The 20,896-nt window shown below is 48.4% G+C and overlaps 1 protein-coding gene across 1 annotated transcript; it reads left to right on the top strand.

Moving 5' to 3' along the window:
* The first annotated feature begins 604 nt into the window (after positions 1–604).
* Positions 605–11,238, top strand: LOC133371277 (uncharacterized). Its single transcript, XM_061598502.1, has 10 exons — positions 605–761; positions 1,707–3,140; positions 4,155–4,247; positions 5,037–5,141; positions 5,229–5,338; positions 5,588–5,782; positions 7,805–7,967; positions 8,781–8,946; positions 9,109–9,203; positions 9,695–11,238. Exons 1-10 carry the CDS (start codon positions 605–607, stop codon positions 9,778–9,780), a joined length of 2,604 nt encoding a protein of 867 aa, XP_061454486.1. The 3' UTR covers positions 9,781–11,238.
* Positions 11,239–20,896: the final 9,658 nt, after the last annotated feature.

Genomic DNA, 20,896 nt, shown 5'->3' with positions numbered 1-20,896 from the left:
CAAGCGCGGTTGAAATGACCAAGAGATGCTCAAGGTCACAGTTGTGGAACTCTTATTCATTTCAGTGGGAGTTTCCCAGACTGGACTGAGTCCAAGATGCTTTTAACTTCAGGGCCTCTCCAGTCTGGTGGGTTCTGCAAAATGCCATTGACCCAATAACAGTGCATTAGTGGTGGATTTAGACTGGATCATCCACGCTAGACGACTTCCGGCCAGTCACTGTCTCTCAGCCTAACCTTCTTCACATCATTGTTGTGAGGATGGAATGGGGGAGAGGAAGAATTTGTGCATGTCCCCTCGGGCTCCTTGGAGGGCAGGTAGGATCGCAGTGCAACAACAACGGAACATGTAACTGCATTATTGCTGTCTGGAGGGGAGTGCTCTTGCGTAATAGCACAACCAAGTAAGACAGGGATTGAGCCTGGAACCTTCTGCACGCAAAGCAGACACTCTGTCACTGAGCTGCAACGGCCCTTCCCCTTCTCCCTATTTCCAGGTGAACTCTATTGATGAATTCTCCCTTTTACAGCCATTCGTTCCAGCCTCCTAATTGCCCTTTGGCTCAAACAGACAGCAACTCTTGCAGCTGGAAGGGCTGAAAACGATGGCAAGCAGAGAAGGTTTTGCTGCTGTGTTCTACACTGAACCTTCTGTACTGGGGCTCCTGGCCAATGTCGTGAGCGCCTTCCTTGTCTGCCTGCAGAACTTCTCCTCTGCTCACAGCAACATCCCGCCAATGGGGGTTGAAAACATTCTAGCTGGTGAGTAGACGGCCAGCCTCCCCCTTTCCAAGCACAGGTGATGCTGGCCACCAGTCTGCAGTGCAAGAAACCTGCTGGGAACCATTGCCCTGTGGAAAGGCAGTAGAGGAAACTGAGGAGGAGTCAGAAGGGGGAGTTCTCCTGGCTGCGCTGCTCAAATCTCTCTGGTGCACGAAGGCTCCCTGACATAAGTAAGGTTAGAGGAGGGTGTTTTATGGATGCTGTCACAGACAGTACTGAGAAGTTCAAAGTTAGGAGTAGCTGAGTGAGTGGGAAAGCACCGCTTCTGCATGCCTGAGTGAGGTCCCAGGTTCAAGCCCCATGGTGGGAAGGGCTGGGTCATCTCCCCCCTCCCCGTATCACCTGAGAGTGCAGAATCAGTCAGAGGGTCATGGGCCAGGTGGACCAATCAGATAACTGGCAGCCTCCCACCTGATTTGGGCTTCTTTGGGAAAGGAGGCCATAGCTAGTAATTAAAAAAAGACCCCTCTTTGCCAGAAACCCTGGAGATCAGTACATAGACCAGGTGTGTGGGGAACCTTTGACCCTCCAACAAGCCTGGGCAATAGCCAGGGATGATGGGAGTTGTTGTTCAGCAATGCTAGAGGGCCAAAGGTTCCCCATGCCTGATACAGATAATTCTGAACTAGAAATGTCCTGGGGCTCTGTGTAAGAGAGCTTATCTGTTAAGTCTGTTAAGTCTCTCAAGGGAAGACCTGCTTGTATACTAGAGCTGGGCTGGGCATCCAGATGTGGTGGGCTCCAACTTCCATCAGTCTTCCCAGACAGCATGGCCAATGCTCAAGGGTGATGGGAGCTAGAGAGAGAGAGAGAGAGAGAGAGAGAGAGAGAGAGAGAGAGAGAGAGAGAATGTGTTGTTTCACCCTTGACCATCTCTGGGTGCACTTAGCAGCCTGTTTCATCCATTCTTCTTTGTCTTCCTAGGAGTCCACCTCATCCTGATTGGAGGCCTGTCTCAGCTCCTGGCTGGGCTGCTCACCTTCCGGAAGTACGACCACTTGGGGGGCACAGCTTTCCTGGCTTTTGCAGGCCTGTGGAGCAGCTATGGGGCCACACGCATCATTTCCGGGGCATATCCCTCCCCAGGGAATGCAACCTTCTTCCCTAGCAATGCCTCTTTCCTTCAGCCTCCTCATCCTTCCATCAGTGATGGTGCCGTGGCAGGCTTGGTGGCCTATATTATCATCTCGCTCCTCCTGTCCTTCTGTTCGGCCACCGTGAACTACATCATGCCATTTGTTTTCGGAGCCATTACGCTGGCCTTGGTGTTTGAAGCAGTGGGGCTCTTTGCCCGGTGGGCTCTGGTGGTGTCCGGAGTCATGGAGCTGGGCATTGTGGCTTGCGGGATCTATGGTGCAACTGCTCTCCTCCTCAAGGGCATCGGCCAAAGGCATGTCCTCCCAGGCTTTGGCAACCCTCTCTTCAATGTCCTCCTGCTGGGCTCATCCAGCCGCACTTCTGCTAAGAACGTTGGGGAGGTGAAGAAGAACACCAAGTATGCTGAGCCCATGGCCCTCACCAACCTGTGTGACTCCATCTCTGCCTTCATCTTCTCCTTCTACTCTTTTGGCTACATGAGGAACTTCTATGTAGGAGCTGTGTGGGTGAGCATCAACTCCATTGGCCATCTTTTGGGCAGCTACTATGGCTACCAACGGGACGATGCCTATCACACCACCAAGTCAGGTGTTCACAGTCTTTTCTGGCTGGTGATGTCCTGGGAAGAGTTTACTCTGACAGTTTTCATCCAGTCTGAGAATGTCCAGCCCAGCTGGGCAGGGCTTGTTGGCAACTGGTTCTTCCTGTCCACCGCTTGGGTCCTTCTCCTTGTGTCACTCAACAGGGATGCCCTGGAGGTGGCCCACAGTTCTCTCTTTGTCCTTCTTACCGTCTCCACCATCCAGCAGATTCCAATCATCTTTTTCGGGGTCGTCTGCAGTTTCTATACCGCTGCTTCTCTCTACGCCACGTTTGCCAGCCTCATTAACTCAGTTGCTGAAAAAGCGCTGGTTCCTGTCGGAGTTCAAGTGATGTCCACCTCAAAGCTGCAGAAAGTGCTGGCAAGCATCAAAAGCAGCCTGTTGAAGTCAAAAGACTCCCCAGCAGAGCCAACGCTCTCGGAGATCCCCAGTGCCTTGTTCTATATCTCCAATGGACTGGCCGCCTTTTCAGCTCTGCAGGGGACTCTGAATGACCCCATCAGGCAGCACCTCTGCATTCCCACTGTGTTGATCCCAGGAGCTGTCTTCCAGTTGTACGTGTGTAGGCTACAAGTACAAAAAGGAAGGCAATTTGGATCGGTCCTCTCCTTCTGCTACGCAGCTGTCTGGGCCACCTGGACCTGGTTCCGGTTTGCAGGTAAGCAGCCATCTTTCCCATCTGCTTAACATTTATTCACCTTGAATTGCTATGTGGGTCAATTGTCTGGGGCCAACAGCCTACTCTAGGCCAAGTGGTTACCACAAGCCACACACATAGTTGTTCCCCATCTATCAGTCTGGATTAGTGCAACTGATATGCAAGAAAAGTCCTGTGCAGCCACCTCAAAAGGTAGAATCAGATGGACACTTTCCTATCACTATGCAATGCCCACCTAGTCCAGTTCTAGCTTGTGGATACTCCAAATGGACTCAGACAGGCCCCTAGCTCTCCCCACCGAATGTTTGGGGTGCAAGTCATAAGTGCCTGCCATGGCAGGGGCTGGAAACTCTTTTACATCTTGATCAGAGGGAAAAGAGAGTGTGTTGGGAGACCTGAAAATGGTACCATTTGGGGCTCTGGCTCTGGTCAATAGGAGGGTCCTTGGATGGCTTTAAAAGAGGCATAGACAAATTCGTGGAGGATAAGGCTATCAGTGGCTGCTAGCCATGAGGGCTGTGCTCTGCCTCGATAGTCGGAGGCAGGATGCTTCTGAATCCCAGTTGCTGGAAACTGCAGGAGGGGAGAGTGCTCTTTGCACTCAATTCCCACAGGCATCTGGTTGGCCAGTGTGCGAACAAGATGTTGGACTAGATGGGCCACCGGCCTGATCCAGCAGGCTCTTCTTAGGTTCTTATGTCCTGATTACAATGCAGTTTTGGGGGCCAGAGAGAGCCAATGATGCTTTGGGGCAAGCACTGCCTGCCAGCGTCCTTCCTTCTGTACCTTAGGGTGCCTTCATAATAACAACACAACCTGTGATGTTTGGAAATAAAGTATGACAAAGGCACCATAAGTGCCCCACACTCCCTGTGCCCCCAAAGAAACCCACCCTCTGTAACCCCACTGCTCGAGGACAGTGGCGTGAAAACGTAGATGTGGCTTGCTTCCCATGAGACTGTCTGGCTTTAATCGTCTCGCAACCATCAACTCTGCTGCTGCTGCTCCTTTCAGGAAATTTACTGGACATCAACCCAAGGAGTAACGGAGGCTTCACAGCAGGGGCTGTGGCCTTTCTGGTCGTCAACCTCTTTCTGATTATTTTAGGTAAGTCTCCACATTTCTCTGGTCTTTTGCAGGCACAGCTGTTGCTGTAGCTCTCCAGTTTGTCTGCTGGCTATCTGTGCTTTGTGCAGGAAACCAAGAGGGATGTCCACAGCCAAAAGACTTAATTTTGCTGCATGCTCATTTATGGCTAACATCCCTCTGCTCCTTCCTGATGGGAGCTGTTTCTCTGTGGGACAATCCTCTGCCTCTGAGGAATGTGCCTGAATGCTCTTCCAATAACGCCACATGCTCCAAATTTCTCCTGAGCAGATGGAACCCTGTTGTAAGAGCAAAGGTGGCATTTATGCTGTGGGACCAGCGATCCTCAGGCATGCAGTCTTTCACGGTATCCACACACAACACTGTTGGCCCCAGAATGCCAGCCCATATTTTCCCACTGTTTAATCTGGACTGACCCTTCCATAGAAAATCCTACTGCCTGCAACCCGCTTGTGATACCTCAGTGAGCCATTTGTGAAATTAAGCCCCCATCTGGAAGCACCCTGCAGTGGAGGCTGGTGGCCCCAATGTCAGCAGGGCAGTGAATCCACTCTGGGTTTTATTCTCAACTTTCAAGGAGCTGGACTAAAACCTGGAGTGGATTCACTGCCCCACTGACATTGGAGACGCCAGCCTCCACTGGCACCCTACGTCTGCAAGGTGACCTGACTGTTAGGTTTATGGGGCTCAGGATTAGGGGGAACGGGACCTGCGAAGCCAAAGGGAGGTTCCCACAAGCCCTGGCACAGTAAGGCCAAGTGCATTTCCTCCCCTGTCCCTTGCCCACAGCCTCCTACTTCAACGTGGTGCTTCTCTGCTTGGCTGCCGTGATGGAGGTGCTGATCCTGTGCTTCCTCCTCTCCACAGTGGAAAGCCTCCCACTGCCTCTTGAGAGTAAGTCCTGGGGTGCAAATCGTCAGGGGGCATGAGATGAGAGTTCTACCAGACACCATCCCACCCCCAATGTGGTTTCTTTTGCAGTTGCGATGCTGACCATCTTCAGCCTCATTTGCATCTACGGGGCAACAGCATCCCTTGCAAACTGCATCTTTGGCAAAGAGCTCATCCTGATGGGACCCCCTCTCCTCAGAGTAAGAGGCAACCCAGCGCAGGTCTTCCTAGAGCAGGAAGAAAGGCTGGCATCTTCCTTCCTGTCTGTCTGTCTTTCCTACCAAGAAAAACTAAACAGCCCAAACCTGCCCAGATTCCCACTTTGGCGTCTGCAGAGAGGATTCTGTGCAGAGTTGTCATTTCTGTTTCGGCACTCAGCAGGCACAGTGCTTGGTGTCTTGGTGTGTGTTTTTCATTCTGCAGCCCCCCCTTTTCTTGATTGCTTTCAGACCAAGAGAGCTGTCAAGGAGTCCAACCCCCCTCCACTTTGCCTCTGCCCCAGTTCCCAACAGACCAGTGGTCTGAGGGCCATTGCAGACAAGCTAGATGCTGGTGGGGTGTGTGGAGTTCCCACGGACACCGTTTATGCTCTTGCTGCCTCCTGCAGACACCCAGAAGCCATTGAGAAGATCTACAGGATCAAGGTAAGAATGATGGGTGGGGCAGCCACGCCAGCCACAAGGACACCATCTGGAAAGCTAAGGACTCGTATGCATGTATTCATATTAATGGGGCAAAAATAATACATTTAGGGCCCATTTCCCCCCAAATATCCTGATATTCTCAGACTTCCCTACTGGCACAAGGCTAGAAACTTTCTTCTTAAACTGGCTGCCAATTGGGTACCGGGCTAAGTTCATGATGCTGGTTCTGGTATATAAAGCCTATCCAGCTTGGGACCAGGATACCTGAAAGATCATCTCATCCCTTATATACCCAATGGATCACTACGCTGTCCAGGTGAGGACTTCCTGCAGATTCCATATTGTCAGGAGATCTGTTCTGCACAAACATAGGAAGCAGACTTTTAGTGTAGAGGCGCCCACCCTTTGGAATTCCCTCAAATATTAGACAGGCGCCACCTCTGTTGTCTTTTTGGTGCCTAATGAAGACCTTCCTCTTCCAAAAAGCCTTTGAATAAAGACCTTTCCCACTTTGCATCTGTATTAGTACTGGTTTTAGATGTTTTCGTCGCTTTATCACTTGTGTGTTTACTGCCCTGGGCTCCTTTACAAGGGAGGTAGTGGGCTCTCAGACACTGGAGGCATTCAGGAGGCAGCTGGACAGCCATCTGTTGGGAATACCTTGATTTGGATTCCTGCATTGAGCAGGGGGTTGGACTCGATGGCCTTGTAGGCCCCTTCCAACTCTACTATTCTATGATTCTATGATAATGTAATTTAATAAAGTAATAAAGTGAAGGATAGAATGATCAGTATCTTGTAGCAGCTGCACATGGGAACTGGGCAGCAATTATGTGCTGTACTATAAATTGCTGTGGAATTTGTAAACGTGCATTTCTGGGAACCGGGAACCTGCTATTATTTCCTTTCATAGAATGATAGAATCATAGAATGGTAGAGTTGGAAGGGAACTGTAAGGCTGTCGAGTTCAACCCCCTGCTCAATGCAAACATACCTTTGTCCCTGAAGTGTATTTAAATTCCCTTGGCTTCACATTGTTCCATGGGACTTGTGTAGAGACACCAAACATATTCCGGAACAGAGCCCCAGCATTACAGGAATGGAGATAAGATTAAGTGGCACCCACCTTGTGGAATTATCTCCCCTCAGAGATGTGGCAAGCATAAACTATTTTGGTGTTTCACAAATTGCTGAAAACCTATTTGCCCAGGCATTTCCGGGCCCTGATATTTTACTGCCAGTTCTTAACAATTATTGGATGTTATAGCTGTATATTTTATTGTATTTAATATTATTTTTAATATATAAATGAGTTAAATAAACTTGTGATAAATGAAAATAGCCTCAGAAATAAGGAAAGGGCTGCATTCACACAATACATTTAAAGTGCATTTAAATCACGTGGCTTTTTCCCCCTCCCCCAAGAATCCTGGGAACTGTAGTTTACCCCTCACAGAGTTGAAATTTCCAGCACCCTTAACAAACTACAAATTTAAATGTATGGTGCATGTGTGCAGCAAAACTAAATCTTGGTGTATCTCTGGCCAGATCTGGCACCTTCCTCTGTGCATTGCTGAACCAGAATCTGAGCGATATTTCCCAGACTTTGGAGAAATTCAAAACAGGACCTGTCCAGGTCCAAGCTCTGCAGTTTTAGTGCCTTCAACTCCTGTGTTTATTTGCCCTTGAGCATCCTTCGTTAAACCCTTTCCTGGTGAGGGAAGCATAAGGTACACATTTCCTATCCAAGCACCCTAAATAAGTCCTGTTATTAACAAAGACCCTCTTTTTAACATCTCAGAGTTCACCATCAGTGGGAATAAGGACAACGCAGGCACTGCTCAAGCCCTGAAATGACCCAGGAATGATTTGGCTTTGCCATTGCCTGATGTGGCCACAAGAGCTAATCCCTGAAACACAGGTTCTAATCCGGTGGCTTGTCCCAGGCCCTTTCCGTGGTGCTGATTTTATTCCCCTTGTCTAACTCTTCTCACAATGACTGTCACCTTTTGGCCCACACAGGACAGGCCTCAAGAGAAGCCCATCTGCATATTAATCTCAAACCTGGACCAGCTGCGGTCTGCCACTCCACCTTTCAGCCCTTTGCTCTGGGAGTTTATGGAGAACGTTTACCCTGGAGGCATCGGCTGCATCGTCCAGAAAGGAGAGTGGCTGAAGAAGTTAGGTTGGTAGGCTGGGCACCTGCTACTTCTTCTTGCCTTAGTTCAGGGATGCAGAGCGAGGGGCCTCCAGAAGTTGCTGGACTACAAGACCCATCATCCTTGAACACTGGCCATGCCAATAGATCAAAACAGTTCAAAACAAATGAGAAATAAATGTCATACCTTCAAAAATCTTCCCTCATTTTACTGTCAGAGGTTTTCTTGAAGAAGGTGAGGAGGTAAAGCATTGGGACACAGTTAGGTAAATTGAGGTTGTGGTCTTAGGAGTCTTAGGTGGCCTCTGAATGGCCTGTCGCTTCACTTATTTCAAACTGCGGTAAGACAGCCTTCTTGCATTTGGGGGCCTTCCTTCTCATTCTGCTGAGTGGGGCCCTGGACTTTGCCCCCAGGTCCCGCCCAAGCAGTGCCGCTGAGTGAAAGCGAGACTTCAGAAGTATTCAGTTCCTCTTGCCCAGCCTCCTCCCTCAAATATATTCAGAGCCAATTAGCAAGAAATGGAATGCTCTGCCAAAGTCCCTGGTCAGCCTGATGTAACTAGTTAGTCTGTCTCTCATCTTTGGAGGGATCAGACTAATTTCTCCATTAATAAATTGAATGGCAATCTTTGGGACTTCACTTGAGGCTCCTGGGACAGTTCCATTCCATCTCTGTAGCTAACGAGGCCAGGGCCAGTCCAGTGCCTAGACGGGAGATTTATCTGGAACCCCACAATCATCCTCTTGAAGGAAGAAGAGGATACATAAATGTGAGGTAATGGTAATGGTGTGCGTAAGTGTATCTGTCAAGCTCACTTGGAATGATTTCTCTTTTCCCAGGAGTTGGAGCCGTATATGACCGAGTGGGGACGAGAGACAGCATCATGATCAGAGTCCCTGACCAGACAGTCACTGTCCATCTCATTGACATGACGGGTCCCTTGGCCATCACGTCTGCTAACCCTAGTGGAGAAACAGACAGCACCCACCACAACATAGTCATTGAGTGAGTTCCTCCTGCTTTGCAACAAATGCTATGTGCAGCCTTTAGGCCGGGGGGGGGAGGCAGAGCGAGTCATGAAAGCATGCGATGCCATATTAGAGAAGGGATGTGCTTTTACACAAAAGCATGTACCAGTTTGGCACTTACCCTCCTTTGCACCCTCAGGCGCCTTGGCCACAAGCTGGAGGGAGTGCTCTGCGATGGGGAGTCGAATGAGGTGGTGGCATCCACAGTGGTCAACTGCACGAGGATAGATGAAGGTAAGCCCTAGACTCAAGCCCCTGTTTTAGCATAACAGCCTTTCTGTGACTGAATGTCAGTTGCCCTTCCTGTCTTCTAAAACTCCTGACTGGACTCTTCTCAATCAGAGCCCCTGAATTGCTCAGCGGGGGAACCTCAGTCTCCAATGTGGGGTTTGGCTGAAACAAGGCTACAAAGGGGGAGATGAAGTTGAAAAATGAATTTAGGAAATTAGCAAGTCTGAAAGTGGGTGACTGATAAAGGGTGGAGTGCAGTTACAGGGCAGAAGTGAAGCTGATCCTAACGATACTTTGGGGCTGTTGTGAGCCTTGCCCATTATTTTGATCTGCTGAAAGGCCTTTAAAAAGAATGGGGATGGTGCTGGCATTTCTGATCTATTTGCTATCATGAGGACCTGCCCTGCCTTCCTTCGCTCTGGGTCAGGGTCCCAATCCTATCCCTCTTCATTCCCTCTCAGGCTTCACCACTTTTCAGTTGCTTTCTCTCCTAGGTGGCATCACCATACTGAGAGAAGGATGTGTCCCAGCAGCCAAGGTCGTGCAGATATTTGAGAAGGTGAAGAACCAATCCGTATGAAAGGATCCCAGAAGAACAAGTCCCAGTCCAAGAAGAACAGCCTGCTCTCCTTCATGAGAGGAACCCTAAGTCTCCTTTCACAGACCACTCTCCCAGCAGGCCTCTTCTGGATCTTGGGTTGCAGCAAGTCTTGCTGAGCTTTTGTTTCCTGACTTGGTTTCCACTGGGGTCCCTGGTTGCCTTTTTTTCTCTGAAATATCCTGCGACAGCTAAGCAGACATGCTCAATGGTGCTGTGTCAAGCCGTTGCTAAGATAAGCACCATCACCTTGGTCATGGCCAAGCAGGGAAACTCCCAGGAGAAGCCCATCACCACAGGGGTCTCCCACCACCATTTCCCTGAGAGAGGAGAAAATGACAGCAGATGCAACACCTTGTTAGGGGAAGGGCGCTCCTGCTTTGCATGCAGAACATTCCTGGTTCAGTCCCTAGCATCTCTCCAGGCAGGGATGGGAACAGAGCCTTGTCTCGACTCCAGGGAGCTGCTGCCAGTCAGTGTCGGCAATATTGAGCTAGATGGAACAAATGGTCTGACTTGGGATAAGGCAGCTTCCTATGTCAGGAGATGCTAACATAAGAACATAAGGACAGCTGGATCAGGCCAAAAGGGGCCCATTGAATCTAGCATGCTGTTATTACAGTGGCCAACCGGGTGTTCCGAAGGGAAGCCTGCAAGTAGAGCACGAACACAATGACACTCTCCGCACCTGTGCTTCCCAGCAAGCCATACTCAGACGCAAAGCACCTCTGACCCTGGAGATAGCACAGGGCCATTGTGACTAGTAGTCACTGAACCACCCATCCCTCCATGGATTTCTCTGATCCTCTTTGGAAGGGAAAGGCCACAGCTCAGTGCTAGCATACCTGCTTTGCACACAGAAGGTCCCAGGTTCAACCCCCAGCATCTGCAGGTAGGAGTGCCCCTGCCTGGAACCCTGGCAAGTGGCTGCCAGTCAATGTGGACAATACTCAGCTAGATGGACTAATGGTCTGACTCAGCTTGTGATGCACTCCTAAAGCCATCTAAGTTGGTGGCCAGCCCCACACCTAGTGCCCTACGAGACAAACCAGGAGCTTAGAAGTAGCCAAAAGTATTACTGCTGTGCCTCCCTCTCACTGGCACATCTTACTAACTAGCTCAGCCTCTGCCAGGGAGATGTTTCCCTGACCCTGATAGCCTTTTGGCCTTCTGCGTCTGCTTGCTTTGAGTCTGTACCTTCTTTGGTCCTTTGATCACATTTGGAATCATCCGTCTTCCTGCTATGTTGTTTGTGGCTGTGGGTTGTCTGCAATCAGCAGGAAATGGAGACACACTGTGTCTGCAGGATCAGGCCTCAGAGCTGTAATGCCAGTGGGGGCTGGGGGCTCCATGTCAGCAGAGCAGCGGAATCCACTCCGTTTCCCCCCCCAAACTTTCAAAGAGCTGACATGGAGCCACAAGCCACCACTGTGTAGTGCTACATGAAACAGTGCATTAACTGTGTGTACTTTCTGTCGCAGTCTGTCTTTGTGTGAACTTTGGTATGTATATTTGGCATCATTTTTTGTCCAGAGCTGCTGCCTCAGGGCTTTGGACTGTTATTATTTGTCAACATCCTAATAATAAAGTCCATAAGGATGGAAAGAAAAATGTTTCATTCCTTTGTATCTTAGCCATTCCTTCTCCCACCCCCACCCCCAAAACCACATCTTATGGAATTTGGAGGAAAGCAAATGTGTGCAGAAATAGGCTTCCGTGAGCAGATCTGTCCCTTGTTGCATATCTAAATCAGGCCTCAAAGGAGTTGGAGTTACAGTGATCCTCAGCAAGTCCAAAAGGCAAAAACGATGAAGATATAAGACGTGGGAATGTTTGGCTTTGTGAGGAGAGTAAGAAGAGCACTCTGAGAGTGTTCAAGTATTTGAAAATGGGACCAGAGGGAGGAAGTCTGAGGATATGTCAAAAAGTCAGAAGTAATATCTGTAATACAAATCTGAATTTCCCCCAAGGAATCCTAGGAGGAGGAATATGTGAAGATTCTGAGGATTCTGGGTCAGCTATACCTTGTCCTTTGAAAGAACTACACTGCCCAGGGTTCCTTGGTGGGACACATCTACACTGGCCTTTGCCCAGTTGGTGCCCTGAGGATGTTTTGGCCTACAACTCCCACCAGCCTTACCAGCAGGGCTGCTGAGAGATAATTATTAGTAACAGCAGTATCAGTAGAAGCAGCAGTAGTTGTACTTATAGCCTGCTCTTCGTTGAATATTTTTCAATCCCAGAGCTGGGAGCAAAGTAATAAAGATTAACAGAGAAGAAACAATACAAAAATTACAACAATCACATAAACATCAAATCCAATAAACAACTAACTCACAATTCTGCCATAAGGCAAACAAGCAAAACTATAATGAGGAAAAATTAAAATTTCCAATTTAACCAAATACCTAGGTAAAAAACAAACACCGAACATTCAGCAGCCAGTGGTTTTAGCAACTGTTTTTTTCAGCTGTGGCAGCCCACTCACCACCCCGTCTCTCACACAAAGAGGGCCCCATTCTGTGCCAAAACATCTGGAGGACACCACCTTGGCAAAGGCTGCCCTAGACAACCTTGGGAACAGGGTTCAGTCTGTGCTGTGTAAATACAGACGGGTAAGCGCTTGTGGAACAGGCTCCCTAGAGCGATGCCAGCCACTTCCTGCCCCTTCCAGCTCTCTGACTCTGTCATCTCTGCCATTCTAACCCCAATATCCATTTAGCCTTTTGTGTCTCTTCCTGAATAGCAGAGGTTCCGGACAGTAAACCAAACAAGACGATTGGCTGTGTGTCTGCAGACCTGCAGTGAAATTACTCTTTGCTTTGCTAAATCACTCCAAATTCCTTTGAGGGGGGGGAAAGGGGTGTTCTAAAAACAGAACAGCTTGTGTAACTCTTCCGGTCACTGCCCCCAGCTCAAATGGGGTCACAAATCCACTTCTGTCTCCTCAGGAACAGCCCCCAGTTGACAAACAGGTCTTGTTTTCCTCAGTGCTGAGATTCAGCCTTGTTCTTTGGAGTCAGGACATGGAAATCTCCATTTGCCTTACTGAAACAGGGAATGTTAATACCATTAAAAAAGAAATGTTCTTTTGATGCCCATTTTGAAGATGAGCCATTGCTCAAAATCCATTGACAACAAACAATAATAATAACAATTATTAATTATTACTTTATTCGTGGGTCTCCATTTAACCAAAGGTCTCAAGGCGACTACCCCATAGTAACCAAATATTAAAAACATACAACAATAATAACTAAAAGTGATTACATGAAACATCCCTTCCAGTACACATTTCTCAATGCTAAAAGCCTTCCATGAACATCTTCCAAGGCATTTCTTAGTCAGGCCTGCTCCTGTTTCCAGCTAAATACTGCCCATTCCACCCAGAAGGAATTCTCAGCATTCTGAGTTCTTTCACGTAGCATCATCTGCACATCATGGATCACTGAGCTTGAACTGAAAGCAAACAGGCCCAACCGCAGTCCTTTCTTGAGGAGGTGGAGCTGGACAATTTGAATCACAGTCAGGGGCCAGGAGGGAATCGCAGGTGGGGAGAGTGCTGTTGCTCTCAGGCCCTGTTTGCGGGCTCCCCATTGGGGCATCTGGTTGGCCACTGTGAGAACAGGATGCTGGACTAGGTGGGGCATTAGCCTGATCCAACAGGCTCTTCTGATGTTATGTTCTTACGGATGCAGGCTGAGGGTGCATCCAATCTGATAGTCTTGTGATTATGGCTCAGTTATCACATGGGAGCCTGATCATTAAAAGTTCTCATCTCATCTGGACTCTTCAGTCTAGGGACTGTAGCCCAGGGGTGACAGTAGGGGATTGATGGCAGGGACAACCTACTCATGTGCATGCAGAAGGTCTCATGTTCAATCCTCGGCATCTTCAATTAAAAAAGGATCAAGTAACAAGTGATGAAAAGGACCCTTCTTCTCTTCTTGAGACCCAAGAGACGTGCTGCCAGTCAAAGCAGGAAATACTATCTGAGGACAAATAGCCTCATCTGCTATAAGGCAGCTTTCTATGTTAATACAGAGAAGTTATGCCTCAACCATTCAGAGATCTTGAGCTTGCATTCTGGCTTTGTTAATTTAATACATGTTCATTTAAAAAGAGTAGCCACACAAGAGTGAAGCCCGTCCTCCTCTGAAGAAGCCTTCCATGAGAAGAGAGCTCACCCAAGCCACTTGTCTTAACCGACACATTTGTGTCGTGCAAAATGCCACGGAGCAAGCCTCTTGGAGTTTCCCATGAAATGTATTAGGAACACATGATCATATTCAGATAGTTCCTTCCCAGAGCAGACCAGCCAAAATTAATAAACTTAAGTTAGTAATGTCCATTAACTTCACTCACCATTAACTGAGATTAAATTGTCTAGGCCACCTTGAGGTACTCTCCACTTCATGAAGGGTGTTTACCCATGGTGAGTCATGTCCCCCCCCCACTGGCCCAATAGCAGTTCTTGTGCTATTTGGTGCTAACATCATCTGTTTGTTTTAGGTTTTAATTATGGAAGCCATCCGTCACCAAGGTAAATGGGAATCTGGCCTCCCTCCGGCCCCTTCTGTTTGGACTCAAGGTAACGAGTTTCAGATGTCTTGGCAACTAGCACCAGAAGAAAGGAAAAATGCAAACATAAAGCATGGAAGGAAAACTCTAGGGAATGTTCAATGGTGCAGTCCTGGACTTTGCACTCAAAAGACATCAGGGCATACATACATATAGAACTGTATGGTATCTGATTAAAGCAAGAGCCACTGTTCCTCCAGATGAATTTGATCACTGGGAAGCTTTTCTGTTTACACCACAGAAACTGAGTGTCAGGACATAAATAGCAAAATCTATTTATAGCAGTTTTGCCAAGATGACCAACGTGTTGAATAGGTTCCATCCTAGACTACACACAAGCCAACACTCACCATGAAAACTGGACTTACCCGACAGTGCTCACAACTCCCAAACCACCTCTTAATGAGAAAACCTGCTTCTCTCCATCTGTAACCAAAACAGCCTTGCTCAAAATAGATGAGAAAATAAATTAGGTGGGCACTGAAAAGAGAATCAAGCTCTCATCCAGCCAAGCAGACTGAAGCAACCCATGGCCAGGAAAAGAAGCCCTTGTCGCTGTTGGACTTACCCTCCAGTTTCCAAATAGAGGACAGTGTTAATGGTTACTTGTTCGTGGACAATTTATATTTCACTTAATGTTTCTCAGTGGTGTGCAAGAAGCTCGGTACACTGAAAATAAAAATGAGTGAATACTATGAAATTGGGATTCAGTTGAAATGCCTGCTGGGATTTTTAAAAAGTGTTCAGTAGGCACTTGAAGTTCAACAGGGAGGGGGCCTGTCTGACATCCACTGAAGAGAGGTCCATAAAACTGGGCCCACAATACTGGACACGCATAGATCCTGGTGGATACGAGCCATGCAGCCGAGCCATGGGGGACCGCCAGCAGCGCCTCCCCCTAAGATCCTAGTGATCAGGCAGGGATATAAGGAATCAGGAGGTCCCTGAGGTTAAAAGGACATTAATTAATTAATTAATTAATGCAAGGACCAGTTAGAGTGTGGCCATAATCTCTTTTCATCCAGAAAGAGGAAAGGGGGTTGCTGTGGATATCGACTTCAAAAGCAAATGCCTCCAAATGACCACAGCATGGGAGAACCCGGTGTGAGTAATGGCCAAATGATTCACCAGGTTAAATGATCTGGACACTTCTTAGCACACCTGGAACTTGGAAGTCTTGTCATTGCGAGGGGTCAGGCTAGGACATGGAGCGATATGCAACACTTGCTGCTGTTCCCAAAGCCCATCTGGCCGGCATTTGTGCCCATAAGGACATAAGAAGAAGAGCTCTCTGCTGGATTAGGACAAAGGGTTCATCAAGCCCAGGACCCGGCTTCCTCCAAGTGGCCAGCCAGCCAGTCTTGCAAGGCCCACAGGAAGGGCCTTCCCCTGCCCCTAGCATCCACAATCCAGAAACACACAGCTTATGAAGAGGAAAGTGCCATTCAGCTATCACGGTTAATATCAGAAGAGCCTGGCTGCTGGAGCAGGCCAAGGGGGGTCCACCTAGTCAGGCATCCTGTCTCGCATAGTAGCCAGCCAGATGTCCCAATGGAAGGCCCACAAACAGGGCACTAGGTCAGCAGCCCTCCCCTCTAAGGCAATAGACCATGTGTCCCCCCCTCCAGGAGGATACTCAGAGGCATCCTGTGCTCAGCATACGGACGTGCCCATTTCGAACTGCCAAGGCTGACGAGAACATGGGATCATCCATAACCTGTGAGCTTAGGTGACCTAACATTCAACGTACAAATACTCTGTGTAGATATGGGGGCAGGGAGAAGGCAACAACCGTCGACCCTGTGCATTCACTGGCAGGGGGTAGTCTTGCCAGTAACATCATGCTCCCCTAAGATTTGTTTGCTCCGCCTGCGTTTCTGATCCTCAGAAAGGCCAAGAGATTCCACTTTGCTGCGACTACTTTGGACAGAAACGGGCCCCATCCTGTCACCAGCAAGATCGTAACCCAAACAAAGCACCTTCCTTCAGCTCCAGTCTGCAGTGCACCTTCCCTGTCAGGGCAGAGCCCCCAAGTGATGCCCAACCACGATCACCATGTTGGACCTGCCTCTAGTAAAAAATTGAACTCTGAATACAGCAGCAGGCACAGTCACATGTGCATTCTCTCATAAGGAAGCATTTTCGTTGGCCCAATGAGGGTGCCCCCACCTTCTTCAAAAGCTCCTTTGTTAACTTATTATTTATTCTTTCCAGACATGTGCCAAAGTTCCCTTTGGGAAAGAGTCTCATTAGCCAATGTTTACTCTGCCCTTAACCATCTGACAGCCAAGATGCAACAAGTTGCATGTGTGTGGGGGTTCTTTCATAACTGCTTGGAGTTAAATATTGATTTACATCGTGCAAAGAACTGAGGGACTGCAGTGATTAAGTTTATTATCTGTATTTCCTCTTTCCTTATGTTAACTGGCATCAGTCACTGGAACTGTCCCACTCTCCAGGTAACACCCATCCCAGGTAACACCAGGGTCAAACGCTGATTCCTGACACAGGTGAAAGTCTTCACTGCTGTTTACATACTACTCTGAAAACTGATGTTGAAGGATACTACAGAAATCCCTTGACGGTGGAGGGAGAACACAGCCATTGTGGCTGGTAGCTATTAATCTCCTCCATGATTTTGGCTAATCCACTTTTAAAGCCATCCACGCTGGTGTCCGTTACGGCCTCCTGTGGAAGTGAATTCCGTACTTTAACTATGCATTGTCAGCTGCATCTCCTTCCCCATGAGGTTATCAGAATTCCGCTAAGCCGTCTGCCTACCACATTGGTCTTCTTGAACAGCTTGGTCTGGGCCCAAGACCTGGTTGCAGCCTGAACTATGGTGAGCTGCAGTAGCAACACTGCCACTATATAAAATATATGCTAAAAAAATTAAGAAGTGGGTCCCCAAATGCCCGTTTGGGTTAAAGGTGTGTTCCAGCTGGAAAAGGTTGAAGGCTGCTGACCATAAGAAGAGTCTGGCTGCTGGATCAGGCCATCCAGACCAGTGTCCTGTTCTCACAGTGGCCAACCAGATGTCCCAATGGGAAACCCACAAGGACATGGAGCACAAGAGCACTCTCCCCTTCTACTGTTTCCAGCAACTGGTATTTGGAAGAACTCTGCCTCTGACAAGAGAGGTAGAATGTAGCCATCAGGGCTAGCAGCTACAGGAGGCCTTATCCTCCACAAATGTATCTAATCCTTTCTAAAAGCCGTCTGAACTGATGGCCATCACTACATAATCTCCCCCTTTTGGCAAGGTGATTGAGAAGGTAGTGGCTGCTGCAAGGTTTCCCAGATGAATCAGATTATCTAGACCCTTTTCAATCGGGCTTCAGGCCTTGTCATGGGACAGAGACTGTCCTGGTCGCCCTGCCTGATGACCTGCACCAGGCATCAGACAAGGGGAGTGCATCCCTGTTGGTGCTGCTGGACCTCTCAGTGGCCTTCAATACCATCAACCATGGTATCCTTCTGGGCCATCTAGCTGGGATGGGATTGGGAGGCACTGTTTGTGGTGGCTCTGGTCCTACCTAATGGACAGGACCCAGAAAGTGGTGCTGGGAGACTACTGCTCGACCCCCTGGCCGTTGGCCTACAGGGTCCCACAGGGTTCCATTCTGTCTCCCATGCGCTAACATTTATATGAAACCGGAGATTTAGAGTACAATGTCATCAATATGCTGATGACACGCAACTCTATCTCTCCCTACCACCTGGTCGCAGAGAGGGAGTGCTCATCCTAAACCGGTGCCTGAAGGCTGTGAAGGGCTGGATGTGGGCTAACAAACTGAAACTTAATCCAGACAAGATGGAAGTGTTGCTGGTCAAGGGGAAAATTGTGCCAGGGATATGGTTGCTACCTATTCTGGATGGGGTTGCACTCCTCTTGGAGGAGCAGGTCTGCAGTTTGGGAGTCCTCCTGGATCCTGCCCTGCTGCTTGAATCTCAGGTGGCTGCGGTAGCCAGGAGTGCTTCTGGCCAGCTCAAACTGGTCTACCAGCTGCATCCATTCCTGGAAGCAGTTGACTTGGCAGCAGTGACACATGCAGTGGTGATATTGAGGCTTGACTACTGTAACACACTCTATGTGGGGCTGCCATTGAAAACAGTTCAGAAATTACGGTTGGTTCAAAATGCAGCAGTCAGAATGTTAAATGGAGCAGGGAGCATGTCACCCCTGTGCTTTATTGACTCCACTGGCTCCCAATTTGTTTCTGAGCCCAATTCAAAGTGCTGGTTCTGACCTTTAAGGCCCTAAATGGCCTGGGACCAATGTACCTGAGGGACCGCTTACTCCTATATGTACCTGCCCATGATTTAAGATTGGCTGTCTCTGGTCTCCTCTGTGTGCCTGGAATGAAAGACGTAAGACTGGCAGGCACATGGGAGAGGACCTTTTCAGCTGTGGCCCCTAAGCTCCGGAATACCCTACCCCAAGAAGCCCGCTCTGCTCCTTCCCTGATGGCTTTCCGGAGACTTCTGAAAATGATCTTGTTCCAGAGAGCCTTTGGGAGGGATTGAAGGAAGAGCCTGAAACTGATTTTATCCCCCCCCATTGTTAGCTTTTGCTCCTTTAGTCTCATTTTAATATCACTCCTCTAGATTTCTTAACCATATTTTATGTAGTTTTATCTATTTTAATTTTTGTTGTGTATGATTGTATTGTGAGCTGCCCTGAGTGCCCTGTTGTAGGGTAGAAGGGCAGGATTTAAAATAAAATAAACATTTTAAATAAAATAAATAAATAAAATATTGGTCTGGCCAAAGAACCTGTAGGTGTGGCTTGCCAGGCTGAAAGGTCCAGCAACTCAGGGAGACAAACTCCCCCAAACTGTCATGACTGTTGCATATTGGTGTCAAGAGTGAGGGTAGAATGAGGCTACTGCCTCAGGCGACAGATTCCAGGGTGTGTGAGAGGGCCACTCACTGCAGCTTCCCTGGAATTTCCTTATGATCCCCCCCCCCAAAAAAAATGGAGGACAGAGCTGTGTGTGCTTCTTTGCAGTAACTTGCTGCTCTCACATCTGGCAGAGGGCACTGTCCCATCACCTGAAATGATGAGTCAATGTCCAGTCCAACTGACTTTTGTACATGGAATGCTGGGGGGGAGAGGGGCACCATCTTGTCATTCACCTCAGGCAGCAAAATGTCTTGGGCCTGTTGGAAATGTGGCAAGAGCAACTCCTAATTTGGTTCTCTTTGCATTCCTAAGCGGAGATAGAGAGAGGGTCCTCCAGCTGGCCAGGCTGCCTGTCCTTACCTGTGTTCCTCTACCTGCCTGCCTTCCGCTGTAAACTGATACCCTCAGGAAGCTGACCTCACTTCCAAACTCTCCTTCTCGGACCGAGGGAGACATCTTTGTCTTTGTTCCTTTCACCTGAAGAATGAAGGCAACAACCAAGCCTGGCCTTTGCATCTCCAGCGGAGGCCGCTTTCACACTGTACTTTATTCCATTATTCTGACGATTCCTTACCTGGTAATTTGCGCATTATAGTTGACCTTTCACATGCCGTACAAGCTAGTTCTGGAATTCTAGAGGAATATAGTGCAAGTTTGAGAGGCAGTGTGGTGTAGTGGTTAAGGTGCTGGACTACGACCTGGGAGACTAGGGTTCAAATCCCCACATAGCCGTGAAGCTCACTGGGTGACCTTGGGCCAGTCACTGCCTCTCAGCCTCAGAGGAAGGCAATGGTAAACCCCCTCTGAATACCGCTTACCATGAAAACCATATTCATAGGGTTGCCCATAAGTCGGAATCGACTTGAGGGCAGTCCATCATAGTGCAAGTTTAGTGGTAATTTTTGGGATAAACAATAGCAGAAATAATCCACATGCAAGTTTGGGAACCCGGAAAATTGCCGTTTTTCGCTAGCTGCAGCCACTCACATGACAGGCAACCCAGCGTGTGCTTCTGCCCTTTAGGTGGAGTTTGTTTGTTTTTTGCCTGATGAAAATTGTACCGGTATTCTGGGATAGGCGCCGGCAGCAGCAGCATTTCCCACACACTCCCCTGTGCCTATACAACTAAAAGAGAAAAGTCAGATGCTAAAGAGAGAGGAGTTGCACGGCGACAGGACCAGATCTTAGACCTCCTATACAGTGGGGAACTACAGTGTGCATGTGTATAATGGGTGAGGGATGAAAACATGGCATTCATTGCAGCCGCGTGAAAGACATCTGTGCAAAATGCTGGTATGTCAGCTGGAAGAGCTGCTGTTCCTAAATGCAACAGGTACTGCAGTGTGAAAGGAATTTTAGAAGTCGGGCCAGAAACGCTACGATTTTAATCCATTAAGTTAATGCAATTAAGCCCCATGTCTGAAAGCAGCCTTAGTTAGCTAAGAACTAGAGCCTTTCCTGTCAAGTACAAGTTAATAAAATTGTCTTTTCTTATTTTTAAACCAAGTCTCAGTGATTCAAAGCAAGGTAAACACTTTCTTTCTTTCAGGTAAACCCCACACACTCACTCTGCACAGAAACGCTGAGCAAGCTGTACTTGGCGAAACTCTG

The sequence above is a fragment of the Rhineura floridana genome, chromosome 16, assembly GCF_030035675.1.
Source record: "Rhineura floridana isolate rRhiFlo1 chromosome 16, rRhiFlo1.hap2, whole genome shotgun sequence".
Classification (NCBI taxonomy): Eukaryota; Metazoa; Chordata; class Lepidosauria; order Squamata; family Rhineuridae; genus Rhineura; species Rhineura floridana.
This window is presented reverse-complemented; position numbering and strand designations above follow the sequence as displayed.

What these genes read in the sequence shown, in the direction of transcription:
- LOC133371277 (XM_061598502.1), top strand. Translation starts at nt 605, where the DNA reads ATGGCAAGCAGAGAAGGTTTTGCTGCTGTGTTCTACACTGAACCTTCT. An exon ending in CCTCTTTCTGATTATTTTAG is followed by an intron (nt 4,248 to 5,036) that starts GTAAGTCTCCAC and finishes CCTTGCCCACAG; the next exon opens with CCTCCTACTTCAACGTGGTG. An exon ending in AGAGTGGCTGAAGAAGTTAG is followed by an intron (nt 7,968 to 8,780) that starts GTTGGTAGGCTG and finishes CTCTTTTCCCAG; the next exon opens with GAGTTGGAGCCGTATATGAC.